General features: G+C 42.1%; 1 protein-coding gene across 2 annotated transcripts; it reads left to right on the forward strand.

Moving 5' to 3' along the window:
- Window positions 1–5,413: 5,413 nt before the first annotated feature.
- On the forward strand, window positions 5,414–21,544 carry LOC115133350 (lysophospholipid acyltransferase LPCAT4-like). Of its 2 annotated transcripts, none has more exons than XR_010464554.1 (13): window positions 5,414–6,186; window positions 6,492–6,855; window positions 7,474–7,586; window positions 8,078–8,138; window positions 8,433–8,491; window positions 10,369–10,403; window positions 10,526–10,580; window positions 10,768–10,850; window positions 11,311–11,436; window positions 15,830–15,983; window positions 17,925–18,017; window positions 18,578–19,474; window positions 20,586–20,673. XR_010464554.1 is itself a non-coding variant. In XM_029666488.2 (13 exons), the coding sequence occupies exons 1-13, from the start codon at window positions 6,097–6,099 to the stop codon at window positions 20,801–20,803; spliced, it is 1,587 nt and encodes a 528-aa protein (XP_029522348.2). In that variant the 5' UTR covers window positions 5,419–6,096; the 3' UTR covers window positions 20,804–21,544. The 2 variants fall into 2 exon arrangements, 1 of the variants encoding a protein (XP_029522348.2); XM_029666488.2 differs by having other exon boundaries at window positions 5,419–6,186; window positions 18,578–18,713; window positions 20,586–21,544.
- Window positions 21,545–21,791: the final 247 nt, after the last annotated feature.

The following is a 21,791-nucleotide window of genomic DNA, read 5'->3' on the forward strand; positions in this document are numbered from 1 at the left end:
TATATATTGCCACCTCTATAGGTGGATTTAATTAAACTTGTAAGGGCCTACAGGCTGTATGGGGAAAAAGACCTAGAGGTAACATTTGTAGAGGAAGAATGGAACAAAATAGTACAACAGATGCAGATCCCTAGGAGGGATGCTGAATCAATTTAAAGTGTTCAATGGGATTTATTGGACTCCTCTGAGGCTGAACAGAATAGGTTTGATAGAATCCAACCTATACTGAAGATGTCAATCAAGTAGAGGTGACATGGGCCTCCCGAGTGGCGCAGCGGTCTTGGGCACTGCATCGCAGTGCTAGCTGCGTTACTACAGATCCTCGTTCGATACTGGGCTGTGTTGCAACCAGGTGACCCATGAGGCGACGTACAATTGGCCCAGCATCATCCGGGTTAGGGGAGGGTTTGGCCGGCCGAGATGTCCTTGTCCCATCAAGCTCTGGCGTGTACGGTCTAGATACTACCATATCTCACCTTATTTCCACCTTTGCCGCTTGGACTGGCCCACTCCGCATCCTCAGGGTCAGCGTCTTCCTGAGGCTGGAGCCGTGTGTCGGGGGGGGGGGGGGGGGTACTGTCATGTCTACTCCCGCTCCTCCCCTCCGGCGTTCGACGTCGACTGTATACTTACCACCGGTCCTGGGATCCATCATTATGCACAGCAGGCATCAATTATTACACGCACCTGTACGTAATCATGAGGAACACCTGGACTCCATTATTTCACACATTACCACCCCTATATGTGCCACTTATTTATATTACAGTATATTAGATGACTGTCATTCATATTCTATTCACCCAGCTCAATGTAACATCGATAGATTTAGGCTACTACTTCCTTATACCCATCATGAGGTTGCTACAACCTAGCCTATGAATAACAGTTTACAACAGGTGCACAGGTCGAGAAATGTGAGTAATCAAGGTGACAGAAAGTGACACATTCAATACCGCCTTAACCACGCTTGCCTGCATCTAGCTGATCTAGGGTATAATCATTAGTCCAACAGCTGCAAACAAGAGTTTCTATTGGACAAATTCAGGTATGTTAATCCCCGCTTCGTTCTATTTAAGAAACGTTTTTCAACAGAATCGGCAGAATTAATACACAACTGATCACACGCAAACACAGTTCACCTTCATAGCAGTCACATGCAAATAGCATGTAAACTTTGATCTTTGTATAATTCCTTTTTGCATCTACGTGTCCTCCTCCTCTCACCTTGAACTTCAGTGCACAACACCAACTGTCTGTGACCAGGTGAAAAAACCTTTCCAAGCCAAACCATCTCATAACCACTAAGTGCTGCACACTTGTGCCATTAGGTACCCCTCCATGTGTAGGCTATTGTACTGGCCTGTGGAGTACATTGTTTCATATGCGTAGTAGTTTGCTGCATCGTATTGCTTAGTTTATCATTTATGTCAACACTTTAGAACTCTCCATCTTATCTCTGTAAACCCACCCTAGCTTCACCCATTTTCCCAATGCTGCTTCCTTCGCTTTTTCTTCTCCTGATTTGATAACATGTTTAAAAGTGTTGTGATGTACTGTTTTTACTACCTTTTTGTCACCTGTGTAATGCTGTCCTGCTTATTCTGGGGTTCAGACTGAATGCAGTGGTAAATGTTCTGTTTACAATGGACAGCAGCAACATGGGCCTGTTAAATTTACAAGAAGGGTGTTGATATACAGTAGCTGCGTTTAGGCATGGCTTCCTTGTTTTGAGTCTAAGTGTTTCTCATTCTGCTGGAGTTGACCTAGTATTTTATATAAAACCTACCTTAAGCATCCAATGTCCATTTGTAACTCACCCGCAAAAGCACAATATGCTGTTTTACATTGTGTTATTTTTACTGGTCTAATTCCTAAAAGGGAAAAGCAGAAGAATCTGTGCGCTCTTGCATAGTAACAATAGTTCATATGGTGCACTTCACTGTCCAAGGTTTGTGGCATTGATGAATAAATAATTTAATGTTTACTTAAATTCAGATGTTTATATGTTATGTTGTGTATAAAAGGCATATGTATGCATTGTTTACTATTTTGATTTCTTTCAAACAAATGTGATTGATGGGTGATTAGGTGTATTGTCAAATATGCTTATTCATTCATTCTTATGGATACATTCTGCAATGAGTTAATCAGGCTTTTGAGTCTGCAACATAAGTTAGTTCTGAATTGCTTTAATAAAGCAGTGCATTCTGACACCATCAATTGAAATAGATTTCACCTTGTTCATATAACTGTCAGAAATAAGAAAAAATCTCCACCAGCTGAAGCAGAAGAGCATCTGGTAAAATAAAGGTATGTTGCTAATATCTAGGTAGGTAGATAACTGCAGTGCATTCGGGAAGTATTCAGATCCTTGACATTTCACATTTTGTTAGTTTACAGCCTTAGTCTAAAATGTATCTACACACAATACCCCATAATTACAAAAGCAAAAACAGGTTTTTAGAAATAAAATACCACATTTACATAAGTATTCTGACCCCTTACTTTGTTGAAGCACCTTTGGCAGTGATTACAGCCACGAGTCTTCTTGGGTATGATGCTATAAGCTTGGTACACCTGTATTTGGGGAGTTTCTCCCATTCTTCTCTGCAGATTCTCTCAAGCTCTGTCAGGTTGGATGGGGAGCATCTCGCTGCACAGCTATTTTCCTGTCTCCAGAGATGTTCAATAGGGTTCTAGTCCAGGCACAGGCTGTGCCACAAGGACATTCAGAGACTTGTCCCGAAGCTACTTCTGCGTTGTCTTGGCTGTGTGCTTAAGGTCGTTGTCCTGTTGGAAGATGATCCTTCACCCCAGTCTGAGGTCCTGAGCGCTCTGGAGCAGGTTTTCATTAAAGATCTCTCTGTACTTTGCTCCGTCCATCTTTCCCTCGATCCTGACTAGTCTCCCAGTCCCTGCCGCTAAAAAACATCCCCACATGTTACCACCACCATGCTTCACTGTAGGTATGGTGCCAGATTTCCTCCAGACGTGACGCTTGGCATTCAGGCCAAAGAGTTCAATCTTGGTTTCATCAGACCAGAGAATCTTGTTTCTCATGGTCTGAGTCCTTTAGATACCTTTTGGCAAACTCCAAGCGGGCTGTCATGTGCCTTTTAATGAGAAGTTGCTTCTGTCTGGCCACTCTACCATAAAGGCCTGATTGGTGGTGTGCCAGAGATTGTTGTCCTTTCTGGAAGGTTCTCCCATCTCCACAGAGGAACTCTGGAGCTCTGTCAAAGTGACTATCAGGTTCTTGGTCACCTCCCTGACCAAGGCCCTTCTCCCCCGATTGCTTAGTTTGGCCGGGTGGCCATTTAAGAATGGTGGAGGCCACTGTGTTCAATGCTGTAGAATTATTTTGGTACACTCCCCCAGATCTGTGCCTCGACACAATCCTGCCTCGGAGCTCTAGGACAATTCCTTCGACCTCATGGCTTGGTTTTTACATGCACTGTCAACTGTGGGACCTTATATAGACAGGTGTGCGCCTTTTCAAATCATGTCCAATCAATTGAATTTACCACAGGTGGACTCCAATCAAGTTGTAGAAACTCAAGGATGGCCAATGGAAACAGGATGCACCTGAGCTCAATTTCAGGCCTCATATCAAAGGGTCTGAATAGTTATGTAAATAAGGTATTTCTATTTCTTATTTTTCTTAAATTTTCTACAATTTCAAAAAACTTGTTTTCACTTTGTCATTATAGGGTATTGTGTGTAGATAGATTTTTTTAGATAGATTTTTTAGCTAAGCAAGTCAGTTAAGACTAAATTCATATTTACAATGACAGCCTACGAACAGTTGGTTAACTGCCTTGTTCAGGGGCAGAACGACAGATTTTTACCTTGTCAGCTCAGGGATTCAATCTAGCAACCTTTCATTTACTGGCCTAACGCTCTAACCACTAGGCTACCTGCCACCCCATTTATGAAGAAAATGTTGAATTTAATACATTTGATAATATGGCTGTAATGTAACAAAATGTGGAAAAGGGGAAGGTGTCTGAATACTTTCCAAATGCACTGTAGCTTCTTTGCAAAAAGCTACTGCTACTAGTATAGAATCATGTGCAAGACACAAGACAATGTATAAATAAGTCAACAAATATTAGTTAAATAAAATATGGAACAGTAAATTAAAATATATTGTATTTTTGGATCAAGGTAGCTAGTAGCTAGCGTGCTGACAGCAAAGGTGTCAGCTAGAGATGATGTACTGAAGCTTGCAAGGATGTGTATAGTCGTGCATGATGTTTGCTTAAAGATGTTTGCTTTGATGCCAATTAGTATTTTTGAATTTGAGCGCCAAATATAGTAATAAAAGTCACCTTGTCCGAGAGAGATTTACACTGTTATCAAAACGTCACGCCAGGGTAAGCCTACACGAAACACTTATTTGAAGTGTTTCTAAAATCCACAATGAATAAACTAAATGCTGAAAAAAGTTTGGAACCATTTCCGTATTTTACTTCTAGTTTTTATGGGTATTATGTGGGGCTCATTTGGGCCACGAATGGAGAAACGTACTGTATAACGCCCCACACAGCAGACTGTCGACCAATCGCGTTCACCTTGTCATTCTGAATCACGTTGTTGCAAATGCCGAGTTCAAAACAACTGGGAAATCTCACATTTCCGAATACAGTGCGTTAAAAGACAACTGGGAACTCGGAAAAAAACGAGCTCAGACTGGGAAAAAATATTTTGAGCGCTGCAATATATCATACATTTTCCAATTGGTAACAATAATATAAATTGTACAGATTCACAACATATAATGCGAATTGTAATGTGTACCATATTTTACGAAATGGGTGATGGACATCCACAAATTAATAAATACCATACAAACGTAACATGTCATACCAAATGTATTGTTTAGGATTAACTACAGAATAATACGAAATTCTCAGAAACCAGGTTACAGACAAAACTCGTGTTCCATGGTACTATCTCTGCCAATCAATTGATCCGTACCTAAAGGTAGTGGACAGCTGGTGACATCTTGAGACTAACATAACATAGCAGGCGCTTGACGACAATTTCAAAAAACGGTCGGGGGAGGTTTTCTGCACTGTTCAACAAATCTGAACAGTGCAGAATAAAAACTCCCCCAATTTAAAAAAAAATGTATATATTATCAGGCGCCTGCTACGTTAGTTTGTTCTCAAGATGTCACCAATTGTCTACGACCTTAGAGACGTATAACGTGATTGGCAGACGTGACCAGCAGAGATAGTACCATGGTACACCCGTTTTGATTGGTGTACAGTTTAGTACTCGGTGGCGTTTGCCTGTCTATCTAGCGAATATGAAAGTAAGTATTTTGAAAACATTTCCGACATTTGACATTGCCAACAAACGGAAATGTTTTCAGAATAAATAGCTCCTCCCTCGACAGATATATCATCTCGAAACCGAAAGCAGATAGCTTGCTACGACCCACCACTTTACATGATTGGATTGTGATTGAAGGAGTGGGACGGGTTTCGAGTTATTTATATATTATTTCCCCCCTCCTTTCCCACAATGGAATATTTTATTTTCAGGAGGAAGGAGAAGAAAAAGTGGGCGGTAATATAACTTTTCAGGATATAGTCCGCCCTAAAACCCCACCGAAGAAGATCACCAATGCGAGTTGTTGTTCTTATTTTTTACGCCATATGCATTGACACGAGCGCATATTTCGTATTAAATTCCTTGTATTAGAGTACAATAAATCAACGTATTGGAATTTTTAAATTCGGATTCACATCTTCGATTTCACTTGGATCGTTTTCACTTTTGAACTTGTTTCTTTGTTTCTTTTTATCCAACCAACTGTCGCACTCCCACTATCCCTCGGACTGGTTTTGGCTCTCTGCATCTTGATAACGTTACATTTTGAGAGGCACTTTTATAACTTTTATATCACAACTTTTTACGCAACGCCAAATAGTTGCGGCGGAATTAAACTGTCGACGCACCGGGATATTCATCGCCATTCAGTGAATACCTCGCACATCAAACCTCAAAGGGTTAGTTTGAAATCTGGTTGGGTCTGACCTACTTTTTACAGATATTGAGTCTGTCAAGGCTTGCCTAGTCGCCATGGAGAGGCGGGACAGTCGCCAAGCAACATCCGATTACCCTCACCCATTTATACACAAACTGAAACTGACCAGGGCACAAAGAATACGGGTGAGTTGTCTTATTATGCTTGAGGAAATGTGGTAAGAGTTTGAGGTGAAAAGAGGACACATTTGAATGGTTTGTGTGTCTGCATGCAGGTACCTATTGTTGATTAGCAACCGTGCACGCATCTATATTCTGGATTCATTGTAGCATGTAGCAGCTTGTCTAGGAACTGTGATACAATATGATACATTGTAGCCTGTGCCAGAATGTGTACATCTGTGTGTGTAATGAATATTATACATTGCAGGCTACCTACCCTATTTAACTTACTATTCTCCATATAATTAACATGTCCCTCCAATCCACAGGGCATTGTGTTTGGCACCATCCTCTTCCCCATACGAATCTTGCTGGTCGCCCTCTGCTTCCTGATGATGTGGCCTATTGCCCGGCTGCGTTTGGCCGGCTTGTCAGAGGAGGAACGCTCCCGGCCAGTAGTGGCGGGGTGGCGTTGGTGGCTGCTACATTCCATCATCCGGTTCCTGAGCCGGGCAGCGTTTTTCTTCCTGGGGTTCTGGGTCCGGGTTAAAGGACGTAGGGCAGGGCGTAAGGAGGCTCCTGTGCTGGCAGTGGCGCCTCACAGTAGCTTCCTGGACATGTTGGTGCTGCCGGAAACCCAGTTAGCTACAGTGGTGTCCCGATCGGAAAACCAAAAAATCCCTGTTATAGGGGGTGAGTGTGGGGGTAACTGGGAGTGGGACACATGCGCGTGCACACACACACACACACACACACACACACACACAGTTGGCTAAGGTGGTGTCCAGATTGGAGAACCAGAACCTGCCTGTAATAGGGGGTGAGTGTTATGCGGGATACTTGGAGTGACTCTGGATCAAAGTTGCCCGTAAAAGACACAGATCTAGTATCTGATTACTGTCCTCAAATGGTAACCTTAATCACTGGGGATAAAATACCGCACTGGGGGCAACTTCATTCTACTATGTTGAGGTGAGATGGAGAATGAGAGGGGGGGGGGGGGGTGGAGGTTGGGAAAGGAAGGAGAGATGGGGGAGGGATTGGAGAACAGGGAGTATTGAGAAATGTTGACAAACTCTTAAAACAAACTATTGCCTCATGACTTTTCTTGTTTTTGTACTCCTGCTATCTTTTCCCGACCTTTCCGCTTTCTTTCTCTCTTACCTTTTTCCCTTCGTATTCCCTTTCCTATCTCTTCAGTAGCATAGGCCTTCAGTGGCTTTTGTGTCCTAACTAATATAATGATCACGTTGTTATGGTTATGTCACATTATAACAGCCTTGTGTATGGTTGCTTTTTTTCTCCCTTTAGCCCTCCTGGAGTTTAACCAGTCAGTGATGGTAAATAGGAAGAATCCAGAGTCCAGGAAACAAGCTATTGCGCAGATCATAGAGAGGCTCACCTCCAACGGCTACTGGCCACAGGTAAGCAGTGTTCAAAGGTCCTATTTGGCCAATGGAGGTAACAGGTGTAACGGAGTAGCCTTGTCCGAGACATGTAAACCCAATTGTTCAAGGATTTCCAGTGGTTGAGACATTGGGTTATCACATAGGCGACGTGGGCTCACATCCAACCAGTTACACGCATGTAACCTCACTGCATCAGTCTTGTGCCATGTAGCGCGACGACTGAGTTAACTGGCACGTTAGAATGATGTAACTATAGAACAATTAACATTACTGATGAATGGACGACTGTTATAGAACTGGTTTAACGCCTTCTTTCTCTCAGTATATATCAATCACTGTCTCAATCTCTATCCCTCCCTCCATCTTTTTCTCTCTCTCTCTCTCCCTCTTTCTCCTCCTAATGAACCTTACTGATGGACTGGCTATACGAACTCCCTTGCTTTCTCACTCTCCATCTCTGTCATTGTCTCTATTCATCAATCACGGTCTTTCTCTCCCTCTCTCAGATGCTGATGTTCCCAGAAGGCACCACTACGAACGGCACCATTCTCATCAAGTTTAAACGTGGTGAGAACCAGACCTTGGTTCAAGTACTATTTGAAATCTTTCAAATGCTTTTAGCCTTTGCTTTAGCCTGCCTAGGGTGCCAGATTGGCAGTGTTTGCACTTTTGCTTCTATTCCAATAGTTCATATAATTTCTAATAGCATATGAACCTGGTATTGGTGAGCACACAAAGAATATCTTAATCAACAAACTGTCACTTATGCCGAACCTAAAGAAATGGATGGCATGTTGTGTTACGTAGGGAGGGGAGAAAGGTGTGAGCTGACTGGTTTACTGTTCTCTCTCTCCCTTCAAGGTGCCTTCCTGGCTGGAGTCCCAGTCCAACCAGTCCTGCTGCACTACCCTAACAAACTGGTGAGTAGAGAGGGGAAATAGAAAGTGAGTGGTGGAATGAACCGCTGCCTCTGGGAGCATATATGGTCTGGGATGACCGCACTACCACTAGACCAGCTCCAGACAGAGTAGTTGACTTGCCGACGGATTGGAATTGGGCCTGAGAACACCCTTCCTATTAAGGACTACAGTGTTCTGGTCGTGGGAAAATACCATGTTGTTTGCTTTCTAATCATAGATGGGGTTCCCTCCACTAATGTTGGCACCCTTGGTAAATATGAGCAAAACTGGCTGCGGGGAAGAAGAAAAACATCTTTATATTCACAAAAATCAAACCTTTAATTCAAGTAAAAATAATTGAAAGAAAAAATCTATTCTTATCATAAAACAAATATATGTTGGTTCTCAAATATATGTGTGCCACAATTATTGGCACCCCTTCATTCTTTGTGCAACCTCCCTTTGCCAAGATAACAGCTCTTCTCCTATAATGTGTAATGAGTTTGGGGAACACATGTCAAAGGATCTGAGACAATTCCTCCATATCGAATCTCTCCAGATCCTTCAGATTATCCAAGATCCACGCTTGTGGACTCTCCTCTTCAGCTCATCCCACAGGTTTTCCATGGCGTTTAGGTCAGTGGACTGGGATAGCCATGGCAAAGCCTTGTTTCTGTGGTCATTGAAGCATTTTTGTGTTGATTTTGAGGTGTGCTTTGGATCACTGCCCTGCTGGAAGATCCAACCCCGGCCCAGTTTAAGCTTCCTAGCAGAGGCAGTCATGTTTTGATTTAATATCTGCTGGTACTTGATGGAGTCCATGATACCATGTATCCTAACAAGTTGTCCAGGGCCTTTGGAAGAAAAACAGCCCCACAACATCAAAGATCCACCACCATACTTCACAGTGGGGATGAGGTACTTTTTTGCGTGGCCATCTTTCTGTCTACGCCAAAGCCACCTCTGGTGTTTGTTTCCAAAATGCTCTATTTTGACATCTGACAATAGAACCCAGTCCCAAATGAAAGTTCCAGTAACGTTTGGCAAAATGTAGGTGCTTGAGTTTGTTGTTTGACAGCAAAGGCTTTTTCTTTATGGCAACTCTCCCAAACAACTTGTGAACGTAGTTTTGGAGATTTTCTGACCCAAGACCCAACTAACGTCTGCAATTCTCCAGCTGTGATCCTTGGAGATTTTTTGGCCACTCGAACCATCCTCCTCAAACACGTTAACAATCAGCCTGAAAGAGGACATTGCCCTGATGGTAGAAATGGGCATTTTCAACCGTTGAGCTTTTTTCTTATAGCCATTTCCTGGTTTGTGCAGCTCAACAACCGTTTGTCGCACATCATTACTGTATTCTCGGGTCTTTCCCATAGTAATGGATGACTATGGGAACCTGGCCTGTGTTTCACCTCATATTTATACCCCAGTGAAACAGCAAAGTCATGGCTTTCCACTTAAGTGTTCCTAATCACTTAGGTGAACTTAAATGTAAAATATGAATGGGTATACACTTCAGTTAGATTTTTCTCATAAGAATTTTTAGGGGTGCCAATAGTTGTGTCACACGTTTCAGAGAAAAATATTTGTCATTTATTTCACTTTTTTCTATAATTTTACTTCAATTAAAGGTTTGATTTTTGTGAATATTTGTAATGAAATACCAAGAGGATAAATAGCAAATATGTTTTGCTCATATTTACCGAGGGTGCCAATATAAGTGGAGGGCACTCTTGTTAATCTTTGCATGTTGGAACTCCAATGGTGCAATAGCATGTCTGTACAGGGTGTGTTTTGAACTGAGTGACCTGTAGGCTATGCAATGTTCTGAACATAATCAGGTGACGTACTGTCTGCACGTGTGAGTTTAAAAGACAACTGGCTTATTTTTCTAGGATACTGTGCGCTGGACCCACAAGGGCACAACCTGGTAAGGCATCATCTAAATTAATTTTTCTTTGGAATATGATAATCATTCAACTTCATTATCTATAATACTGGAAATAAGCTTTTTCTAAATGTTATTTCACTGATGGGTGTTGTTCCCTCCAGGATTGAGACACTGTGGCACACCTGCTCTCAGCTCTACACTAACGTTACTGTTGAGGTATGATCGTGTTCTGTTTTCAGATTGGCTGTCGGTGTAAATGTCCTCTTCTCTTATTAGCGATATTACCTGTCAGTATTAATATCCTGTTCTGCCTGTATTACCTGTCACTATAAACTATAAATGTAATGTTCTCTTATTGGCTACAGTACCTGTATTAATGTCCTGTACTCTGATTTGGTTACAGTATCTGCCAGTATACACCCCCTCTCAGGAAGAGAAGGATGACCCTAACCTGTATGCAGACAATGTCCAGAAACTCATGGCCAAGTAAGTTTACACAGAATTACTGCCTGTAATGTATGTCTATCATCTTTGGGCTCAGTCTTCTTGAGGTGTGTTTTGTTGTTGCGGTATGCGTGTTATTCTAACAGTACTGAGTTTACCTCTTTGAGCTTGTCAGGGCTCTGTGTATCCCAGCTAATGACTGTGTACGAATACCTGTACTTGCATTTTTCAATTGTAGGCTTTTTGAGAAGAAAATAATGAGTATGGTTTAAATGCCCGGATGTTATGCTCATTTACGCTTTTCATCTAGTAGAATTGCGCATTAGATGATGCATTCTCAGTAGGATCATTCTAGTATGCTGATATTTGTTGCTTACTGCAGGCGTTTTGACCAAATATGTAGTACGATTAGTAAACAATATGCAGTTTAAGTAGTAGGCACTGCTTATGTGAATGAGAGGTGTATGTGTGGTCTAACAGTATCATCTCCTATGTATTTCAGGACTCTGGGTATCCCAGCTACAGACCATGTGATGGAGGGGCGTGTTCCTACCAGAATGCTAGGGGGGCTCTCCCTCCCCCTAGAACCCCCAGCCAGAGAAACCCTCTCACTGCTGCACAAAGACGGGTAAGAGACGTGTGTGTCACAGGAGGCTGGTGATGGGATGACTGCTCATAATAATATCTGGAATGGAGTAAATTAATTGGTATCAATCTATGTTTGATTTGTTTTTATACCGTTAAGTACACTTGGTTCCAGCCATTACTATGATCCAGCCCTTCCCAATTTAAAGTGCCACCAGTCACCTGTGGTTTATGTGTCTGTGTGGAGTCATCAATTGCGTGTGCGTATGCAGAGTCATATAACAATAACCATTTTGTATTAGAGAAGAACATGTGTAGAACTTGTTTGTTACAGTGTATAGAATGTATGAAAACGTATGTATATGGGAACTTCCTATTTTGTTAGTTACACCTGGTGGTCACCTGTGTGGCTTACCTGTAGGAGTAGAACAAAGGGATTATGGGGAGATGCTGTTAGTGTTGAGTTGGAACAGGTGTGACGGACCTTGGAAGATGCTACAGAAAAACAGTTTACAAATGCCCTATCACATTTTTATATTTACAAAAATATGTATTTCACTGTGACAACCCGTACATTGGGAGTAATACATATCTATCGACTCTCAAGTCATTAATGCAAATTCACGTTGGAAACGTGCCTGCAAAGCTTCTATAGAAATGGCTACTTTAGAATCTAGGAACTGAATCCATGACAATATATACATACAAGTATCTACCAACGTAAAGGGCGTTAGGCCACCGTGAGTCAGAACAGCTTCAATTAAACTTCACATAGATTCTACAAGTGTCTGGAATTCTATCAGAGGGTTGCGACACCATTCTTCCATGAGAAATGTCATAATTTGGTGTTTTGTTAATGATGGTGGAAAACCCTGTCTCAGGCACCACTCCAGAATCTCTCATGTGTTTAATTGGGTTGACATCTGGCGACTGAGACTGCATCGTTTTCATGCTCATCAAACCTATCAGTGACTTCTTGTGCTCTGTGGATGGGGGCATAGCCATGGTAGCCTAAATAATGGCCTGCCCAGCATTTTTATACATGTCCCTAAGCATGATGGGATGTTAATTGCTTAATTAACTCAGGAACCACACTTGTGTAGAAGCACTTGCTTTCAAAATACAGTGTACCCCTCATTGACTCGGGTGTTTCCATTATTTTGCGAGTTGCCTGTATACAGGGAATTCGCAAAGTATTTTCCACATTTTTGTTACTTTACAACTTTATTCTAAAATGTATTAAATATTTTTTCCCTCATCAATCAAAACACAATACCCCATAATGACAAAGTGAATACAGTTTTTATTTTATTTTTTGCAAATGTATTACAATTTTTTTTAAACAGATACCTTATTTACATAACTATTTAGACCCTTTGCTATGAGACTTGAAATTGAGCTCAAGTGCATCCTGAGATGTTTCTACAACAGCCTGCTTGGAGTGCACCTGTGGTAAATTCAATTCATTGGACATGATTTGGAAAGGCACACACCTGTCTATAAAAGGTCCCACAGTTGACAGTGCATGTCAGAGCAAAAACAAAGCCATGAGGTCAATGAAATTGTCCGTAGAGCTCTGAGACAGGATTGTGTCGAGGCACAGATCTGGGGGAAGGGTACCAAAACATTTGTGCAGCATTGAAGGTGCCCAAGAACAGTGGCCTCCATCATTCTTTAATGGAAGAAGTTTGGAGCCACCAAGACTCTTCCTAGAGCTGGCTGCCCGGCCAAACCGAGCAATCGGGGGAGAAGGGCCTTGGTCAGGGAGGTGACAAAGAACCTGATGGTCACTCTGACACAGCACCAGAGTTCGTCTGTGGAGATGGGAGAACCATCCAGAAGTACAACGATCTCTGCAGGACTCCACCAATCAGGCCAGACGGAAGCCACTCCTCAGTAAAATGCACATGACAGCCTGCTTGGAGTTTGCCAAAAGGCACCTAGGACCATGAGAAACAAGATTCTCTGGTCTGATGAAACCAAGATTAAAATCTGTGGCCTGAATGCCAAGCATTACGTCTAGAGGAAACCTGGCACCATTTCTACGGTGAAGCATGGTGGTGGCAGCATCATGCTGTGGGAATTTCTCTCAATGGCAGGGACTGGGAGACTAGTCAGGATCGAGGGAAAGATGAACAGAGCAAAGTTCAGAGATGGTTCACCTTCCACCAGGACAACGATTCTAAGCACACAGCCAAGACATCGCAGGAGTGGCTTCGGGACAAGTCTCTAAATGTCCTTGAGTGGCCCAGCCAGAGCCCGGACTTGAACCTGATTGAACATCTCTGGAGAGACCTGAAAAATAGCTGTGCAGCAACGCTCCCCATCCAACCTGACAGAGCTTGAGAAGATCTGCAGAGAAGAATGGGAGAAACTCCCCAAAGGTGTGCCAAGCTTGTAGCGTCATACCCAAGAAGACTTGAGGCTGTAATCGCTGCCAAAGGTGCTTCAACAAAGTAGTGAAGAGTCTGAATACTTATGTCAATTTGATATTTCAGATTTTGTTTTTTAAATGAGATTTGCAAACATTTCTAAAAACCTGTTTTAACTTTGTCATTATGAGGTGCTGTGTGTACAGTTGAAGTCTGAACTTTACATACGCTTGGGTTGGAGTCATTAACTCGTTTTTCAACCACTCCACAAATTTCTTGTTAGGACATCTACTTTGTGTATGACAAGTAATTTTTCCAACAATTGTTTACAGACAGATTATTTCACTTAACTCACTGTATCACAATTCCAGTGGGTCAGAAGTTTACATACACTAAGTTGACTGTGCCTTTAAACAGCTTGGAAAATTCCAGAAAATGATGTCACGGCTTTAGAAGCTTCTGATAGGCTAATCATTTGAGTCAATTGGAGGTGTACCTGTGGATGTATTTCAAGGCCTACCTTCAAACTCAGTGCCTCTTTGCTTGACATAATGGGGAAATCATAAGAAATCAGCTACGACCTCAGGAAAAACTTTTGTTGACCTCCACGAGTCTGGTTCATCCTTGGGAGCAATTTACAAATGCCTGAAGGTACCACGTTCATCTGTACAAACAATAGTATGCAAGTCTAAACATCGTGGGACCACACAGCCGTCATACCGCTCAGGAAGGAGACGTGTTCTGTCTCCTAGAGGTGAACGTACTTTGGTGTGAAAAGTGCAAATCAATCCCAGAACAACAGCAAATGACCTTATGAAGATGCTGGAGGAAACCGGTACGAAAGTATCTATCCACAGTAAAACGAGGCATATATCGACATAACCTGAAAGGCCACTCAGCAAGGAAGAAGCCACTGCTCCATAACACCATAAAAAATTTTTTTTAAAAGCCAGACTACGGTTTGCAACGGCACATGGGGACAAAGATTGTACTTTTTGGAGAAATGTCCTCTGGTCTGATGAAGCAGAACTAGAACTGTTCGGCCATAATGACCATGGTTATCTTTGGAGGAAAAAGGGGGAGGCTTGCAAGCCAAAGAACACCTTCCCAACCGTGAAGCACGGGGATGGCAGCATCATGTTGTGGGGGTGCTTTGCTGCAGGAGGGACTGGTGCACTTCACAAAATAAATGGCATCATGAAGTAGGAAAATTTATATGGATATATTGAAGCAACATCTCAAGACATCAGTGAAGAAGTTAAAGCTTGGTTGCAAATGGGTCTTCCAAATGGACAATAACCCCAAGCATACTTCCAAAGTCGTGGCAAAATATATTACGGAGAACAAAGTCAAGGTATTGGAGTGGCCATTACAAAGCCCTGACCTCAATCCTTTAGAAAATTTGTGCGCAGAACTGAAAAAGCTTGTGGGAGCAAGGAGGCCTACAAACCTGACTCAGTTACACCAGCTCTGTCAGAAGGAATGGGCCAAAATTCACCCAACTTATTGTGGAAGGCTCCCCGAAATGTTTGACCCAAGTTAAATCATTTAAAGGCAATGCTACCAAATGGTAATTGAGAGTATGTAAACTTCTGACCCACTGGGAATTTGATAAAATAAATAAAGCTGAAATAAGTAATTCTCTCTACTATTTTTCTGACATTTCACATTCTTAAAATAAAGTGTTGATCCCAACTGACCTAAGACAGTTTTACTAGGATTACATGTCAGGAATTGTGAAACTGAGTTTAAATGGATTTGGCTAAGGTGTATGTAAAATACCGACTTCAACTGTAGATTTGATGAGAAAACAACAATTTAATCAGTTTTACAGTAAGACTGTCACGTAACAAAATGTGGAAAAAGTCCAGTTGTCTGAATACTTTTCAGATTGCACTGTATATGTAGGCTATTTATCTATGGCTTTGTGTTTGATCCTAACTACCCAGGTGCTCTCCTTCTTGTGTGCAGTACTTCTTAAATTGTCATCTAGAAACCTCCTTTTCTTATTTCTCTCTCCTTCAATTTGTTTCTCTCCTTCCATCTCTCCCTCTCCATCCTCAGTCTCAGAGAGTCAGAGGTTGAGGTGGCACTATCTCAGATGATTGACCGGTGTCAGTCCGAACAGGGTTGGGGGGCTGTTGTGGATGAGCTGGTCCCTCTTATGGGACTGACTGACAGACAGACTGCTGCTAAGATCTGTGGTCTCTACTCAAAGGTAAAGTCCTCCTGAGGTAAAATTGTCCACCAGCGTCAAGCGTGTGTGCAGTACATTTGGAGTATTTCTTGGTGTTGTGTGTACTTTGTTTCTCTGTTGTTTGTGTAACAGTGACAACGTTTGCATGCACACAGTATTCCGGCTAGTAACTCATATTCCGCTTAAGGTCTAATTCGGGATAAGCTGTTTACATGTACCTTTTGATATCCTGTTCACAAGTATCCATTGAATCTTTGAATATCCAGAATATTCCTAATTGACTTTCATATTAGTTAATAGTACAGTGCATTAGAAAAGTATCAAATCAAACTTTATTTGTCACATGCGCCGAATACAACAAGTGTAGACTTACCCGTAAAATGCTTACTTATAGCCCTTAACCAACAGTGCCGTTCAAGAAGAAGAACATATTTACCAAGTAGACTAAACTAAAAAGTAACACAATAACGAGGCTATTGTACAGGGGGCACCGGTACCGAGTCAGTGTGCGGGGGTACAGGTTAGTTGAGGTAATCTGTACATGTAGGTGGGGGTGTTGTGACTATGCATAGATAATGAACAGCGAGTAGCAGCAGTGTACAAAAGGAAGGGGGGTTGTCTGTAAATTGTCCGGTGGTGGTTTTATGAATTGTTCTGCAGTCTTATGGCTTCGGGGTAGAAGCTGTTGAGGAGCCTTTTGGTCCTAGACTTGGCGCTCCAGTACCGCTTGCTGTGCGGTAGCAGAGAACAGGGTGACTGGAGTCTCTGACAATTTTATGGGCTTTCCTCTGACACGCCTATTATATAGGTCCTGGATGGCAGGATGCTTGGCCCAAGTGATGTATTGGGCCGTTCGCACTACCCTCTGTAGCGCCTTACGGTCAGATGCCGAGGAGTTGCCGTACCAGGTGGTGATGGAATCGGTCAGGATGCTCTCAATGGTGCAGCTACAGAACCTTTTGAGGATCTGGGGACACATGCCATGCTCCTGAGGTGGAAAAGGTTTTATCGTGCCCTCTTCACGACTGTCTTGGTATGTTTTGACTATGATAGTTCGTTGGTGATGTGGACATCAAGGAACTTGAAACTCTCGACCCGCTCCACTACAGCCCCGTCAATGTTAATGGGGGCCTGTTCGGCCCGCCTTTTCCTGTAGTCCACAATCTTCTCCTTTGTCTTGCTCACATTGAGGGAGAGGTTGTTGTCCTGGCACTGCATGTTGTCGGTGATCACTGTTGTGTCATCGGCAAACTTGATGATGGTGTTCTGGCCGTGCAGTCAGGAGTGAACAGAGAGTACAGGAAGTGGTTTTGAACGCTGAGCTGTAGTCAATGAATAGCATTCTCACATAGGTGTTCCTTTTGTCCAGGTGGGAAAGGGCAATGTGGAGTGCAATAGAGTGCATCATCTGTGGATCTGTTGGGGCAGTATGCAAATTGGAGTGGTCTAGGTTTTCTGGGATAGTGGTGTTGATGTGAGCCACACCAGCCTTTTAAAGCACTTCATAGCTACAGATGTGAGTTCTACGGGTCGGTAGTTATTTAGGCAGGTTACCTTCATGTTCTTGGACACAGGGTCTATGGTGGTCAGTTTGAAACATGTTGGTGTTACAGACTCAGTCAGGGACAGGTTGAAAATGTCAGTGAGGACACTTGCCAGTTGGTCAGCGCATGCTCGGAGTACACGTCCTGGTATTCCGTCTGGCCCTGCGGCCTTGTGAACGTTGACCTGTTTAATGGTCTTACTCATTGACTACGGAGAGCGTGCCACAATTCCATCTAAGATCAGCATATTCCAGGCATCTTATCCTGGTTTCACATAACCGGGATACAAGCTTTTTGGTGTTCTTGTGAACAGAATTTGATGTTTTATATGCATCAACTCAAAAACAGAGTACTTGAATATCCCAAGTAATATATATATTATTGGTGTGTATGTAAACGTGGTCTGTGTGCTTTGCAGGATGACAAGGTGGATCTCAGACAGATCTATCTAAGTGTGGCAGCTGTCTCCAGCTTTATGGACTTCAAGTCTCTCCTTCACATCGCCTTCACTGTAAGAACCTCTCCCGGTGTTTGTGTGTATGTGTAGAATGGATTAACCCCTGTGTTAATGTTTAGAGTAGATGTTAAACCTGGTAGGAAGTTATGCATTTCAACCTGTAAAGTGTGTGTACGTAGCCTGGGTCCCAGATCTGTTTGTGCGCTTGTCAACTCGAGCATGTTTGGCAAACGAGCAGAAACAGACTGGCACCCAGGTTAAGAACAGAGGAACAAACCCAGGCTGTATATACAGTATTAAGAGGGCGCTTTAACCTATAAACTGTACATATACAGTATATTTTACATGTGTTTGTATGTACTGTATTTGTACAGTGCATTCGGAAAATATTCAGACCCCTTCACTTTTTCCGCATTTTGTTACTTTACAGCCTTATTCTGAAATGGATTAAATACAGGGGCCTGAAAACTTTTCGAATGCACTGTAAATGTATGTGTGTATGTACTGTATTTTCTAAATGGAATATTTTACAAACTGTATATTAACTTTATATACTTACATAAACGGTATAGTTTATATTGGGTTAGAAATATCTGCTCTGTGTGTGTCTGCAGCTGTATGACAGAGAGGGTAGTGGCAGTCTGACAGCGGTGGATGTGTCTGACCTGATGGGGGCGGTAGTGGGGAGTCCTCAATACCACACAGAGGAGCTGTACTCAGAACTGTCCCGGAGAGGCGTGCCCACTGAACGCAAGACACCAATCTATATTAACATAATTTACATTTAAATGAATGAACGAACAACTTGATTAATCAAATTAACATATCTTTAATTTTTGGGGGACCCATCCACCACGACCCCTCTTTCGGAGGACCAAAAAATGTTTTCGTTACATGTATATTCTACACATTATTTACATGGTACTTTTTTTTACACCGTAATTACATAACTATACAGTGGGACAAAAAAAGTATTTAGTCAGCCACCAATTGTGCAAGTTCTCCCACTTAAAAAGATGAGAGAGGCCTGTAATTTTCATCATAGGTACACTTCAACTATGACAGACAAAATGAGAGAGAAAAATCCAGAAAATCACATTGTAGGATTTTTAATGAATTTATTTGCAAATTATGGTGGAAGACTTTTGTTATTGACCAAATAATTATTTATCTCAATACTTTGTTATATACCCTTTGTTGGCAATGACAGAGGTCAAACGTTGTCTGTAAGTCTTCAAGGTTTTCACACACTGTTGCTGTTATTTTGACCCATTCCTCCATTCAGATCTCCTCTAGAGCAGTGATGTTTTGGGGCTGTTGCTGGGCAACACAGACTTTCAACTCCCTCCAAAGATTTTCTATGGGGTTGAGATCTGGAGACTGGATAGGCTACTCCAGGACCTTGAAATGCTTCTTACGAAGCCACTCCTTCGTTGCCCGGGCGGTGTGTTTCGGATCATTGTCATGCTGAAAGACCCAGCAACGCTTCATCTTCAATGCCCTTGCTGATGGTAGGCTTTGTTACTTTGGTTCCAGCTCTCTGCAGGTCATTCACTAGGTCCCCCTCGTGTGGTTCTGGGATTTTTGCTTACCGTTCTTGTGATCATTTTGACCCCACGGGGTGAGATCTTGCGTGGATCCTAATAATTGCTCCCACAGTTGATTTCTTCAAACCAAGCTGCTTACCTATTGCAGATTCAGTCTTCCCAGCCTGGTGCAGGTCTACAATTTTGTTTCTGGTGTCCTTTGACAGCTCTTTGGTCTTGGCCATAGTGGAGTTTGGAGTGTGACTTTTTGAGGTTGTGCGACAGGTGTCTTTTATACTGATAACAAGTTCAAACAGGTGCCATTAATACAGGTAACGAGTGGAGGACAGAGGAGCCTCTTAAAGAAGTTACAGGTCTGTGAGAGCCAGAAATCTTGCTTGTTTGTAGGTGACCAAATACTTATTTTCCACCATAATTTGCGAATATATTCATTAAAAATCCTACAATGTGATCTTCTGGATTTTTTTTCTCCCTCATTTTGTCTGTCATAGTTGAAGTGTACCTATGATGAAAATTACAGGCCTCATCTTTTTAAGTGGGAGAACTTGCACAATTGGTGGCTAACTAAAGACTTTTTTGCCCCACTGTATATATATGCTATTTGATTACATCTGGACAGATGGTACTTAAACACATCCGGTATACATTATATGAAGTGTTTTTTCAGTCATAACTATTATAAATCATGTTTTTTTTTTAATTCAACCCTCTGCTACTTTCAGCCCATTCCAACTTACCTTGATTATTAATGGTTTATAATTAAACTTTTTGTGGCTGTTGAGCAGAAACCAAGTCTGTGATCATGTGACACAAGCTGTTTCAAAGAGGGGCAGTCGGACGATCGCTCTTAACTACTGGCTCTTTCTCAATCTTTCCTCGATTTTCCCCCGCATCCTCTCCCCTTGCCTCCTTCTCGAAACCCATTAGAGAAGAAGGTCTGACGGGAGTGACCGTGGACCTTCTCCAATACAGTTGAGGCGCCAAGGAGATAGGTAGCGAGGACTGAAGGAAAGGCAAGTTGAGAGATCCACATCCTTGTCAACAACCCTAATGCTACATTGTTGTATCTCTACAGAGGAGCTGTTCAGAGTGCTGACCACCCATCCCACCTATCAGAAGCTGATCAGCGAGTACCTCACATCTGAGGGGGCAGAGTCTACAATGCCATCTACTCCTCTGATCAATGGGAAGGTTGGGAACAATAATGAAGGATTGCCTAACGACAACAGATCGGCTTTGCTTCATAAAACCGCTGATAGCAGCTCGGCTCTACCCCACAAGAAGGATGACTAAGTGAAGCAACTATGAAGCATAGTAATTGAATTCCTGACTGGGCAGTCTATTTGCTGTGATCTGAAGGGCTATGTCCCTTCTAGAAATTATATTTATGTACTCTGAAGGCTAGTCTGTTGCTGGCTACGTCTCCAATGACACCCAATGATGACTTTGATGGCAAATCCCCTTCTAGGAATTATATTTCTATGGGGTTTACACTGTTTTGAGAAATGGAGAAAACCTGCACAAAGCAGCTCTACAGTATCTACAGTAAGCCCCATAGATGTTAAATGGAATATATGTCATGACTAGTTTGTGTGAGTCTCAGATTAGTTATATATTGTTTACAATGTACATAGCTAGCTATGATTATTTCACGCAGTTCCGAGTCTGTTCGTCAAGATGCTGTGAAAATAGTATCACAATAGTTATTTATAAATGTGATGTTTTAATAAAATTAAGAGTTCTTGTATTTTGTACTGCTTGAAAGAGATGTGGTATGTGAATAATTTGTATTGTTTAAAGAACAAAATATATAAACCAAATGTAAATGACAATTCTCAAGATTTTTTTTTTATTGTATTATACATACACCTGTAGAAATCCACTTTTTCGAGCTGAAAGACAATGGCCACAGTTTACTGGGCAGTTTACATGTTGTGTTGCACAACAATTTAAGTCTATAAAAGTCGTTGTTTTAGTCAAGTATGATATATTGTTAACACATGTTTCCCATGCCAATAAAGCCCTTGAATTGAATTGAATATATTTCGGCTAGAAGTGACAAACCCGAACTACCCACTTTGTGAAAATGTGTGTGAATGCGGTGTCGTCCTATGATCTGACGTAATAATTATTTTAAACCTACATTTAGTTTCAGGGCTGGATTTTATTTGAATGTCACCACCCACTAGCATGGCATTGTTTATTCATCAGAAACAGCTGCAGTCTTCGTGACCAGATACTCAAGTGGCGGCTCTAACAATGGAAGGCTGCCAGGATGTGG

This window comes from Oncorhynchus nerka, linkage group LG8, assembly GCF_034236695.1.
Source record: "Oncorhynchus nerka isolate Pitt River linkage group LG8, Oner_Uvic_2.0, whole genome shotgun sequence".
Classification (NCBI taxonomy): domain Eukaryota; kingdom Metazoa; phylum Chordata; class Actinopteri; order Salmoniformes; family Salmonidae; genus Oncorhynchus; species Oncorhynchus nerka.

Excerpts from the sequence above, each read along its gene's own strand:
- LOC115133350 (XM_029666488.2), top strand. The coding sequence starts at position 6,097 with ATGGAGAGGCGGGACAGTCGCCAAGCAACATCCGATTACCCTCACCCA. Across the intron at positions 10,581-10,767 it reads ACACTAACGTTACTGTTGAG|TATCTGCCAGTATACACCCC; the intron begins GTATGATCGTGT and ends ATTTGGTTACAG. Across the intron at positions 11,437-15,829 it reads TCACTGCTGCACAAAGACGG|TCTCAGAGAGTCAGAGGTTG; the intron begins GTAAGAGACGTG and ends CTCCATCCTCAG.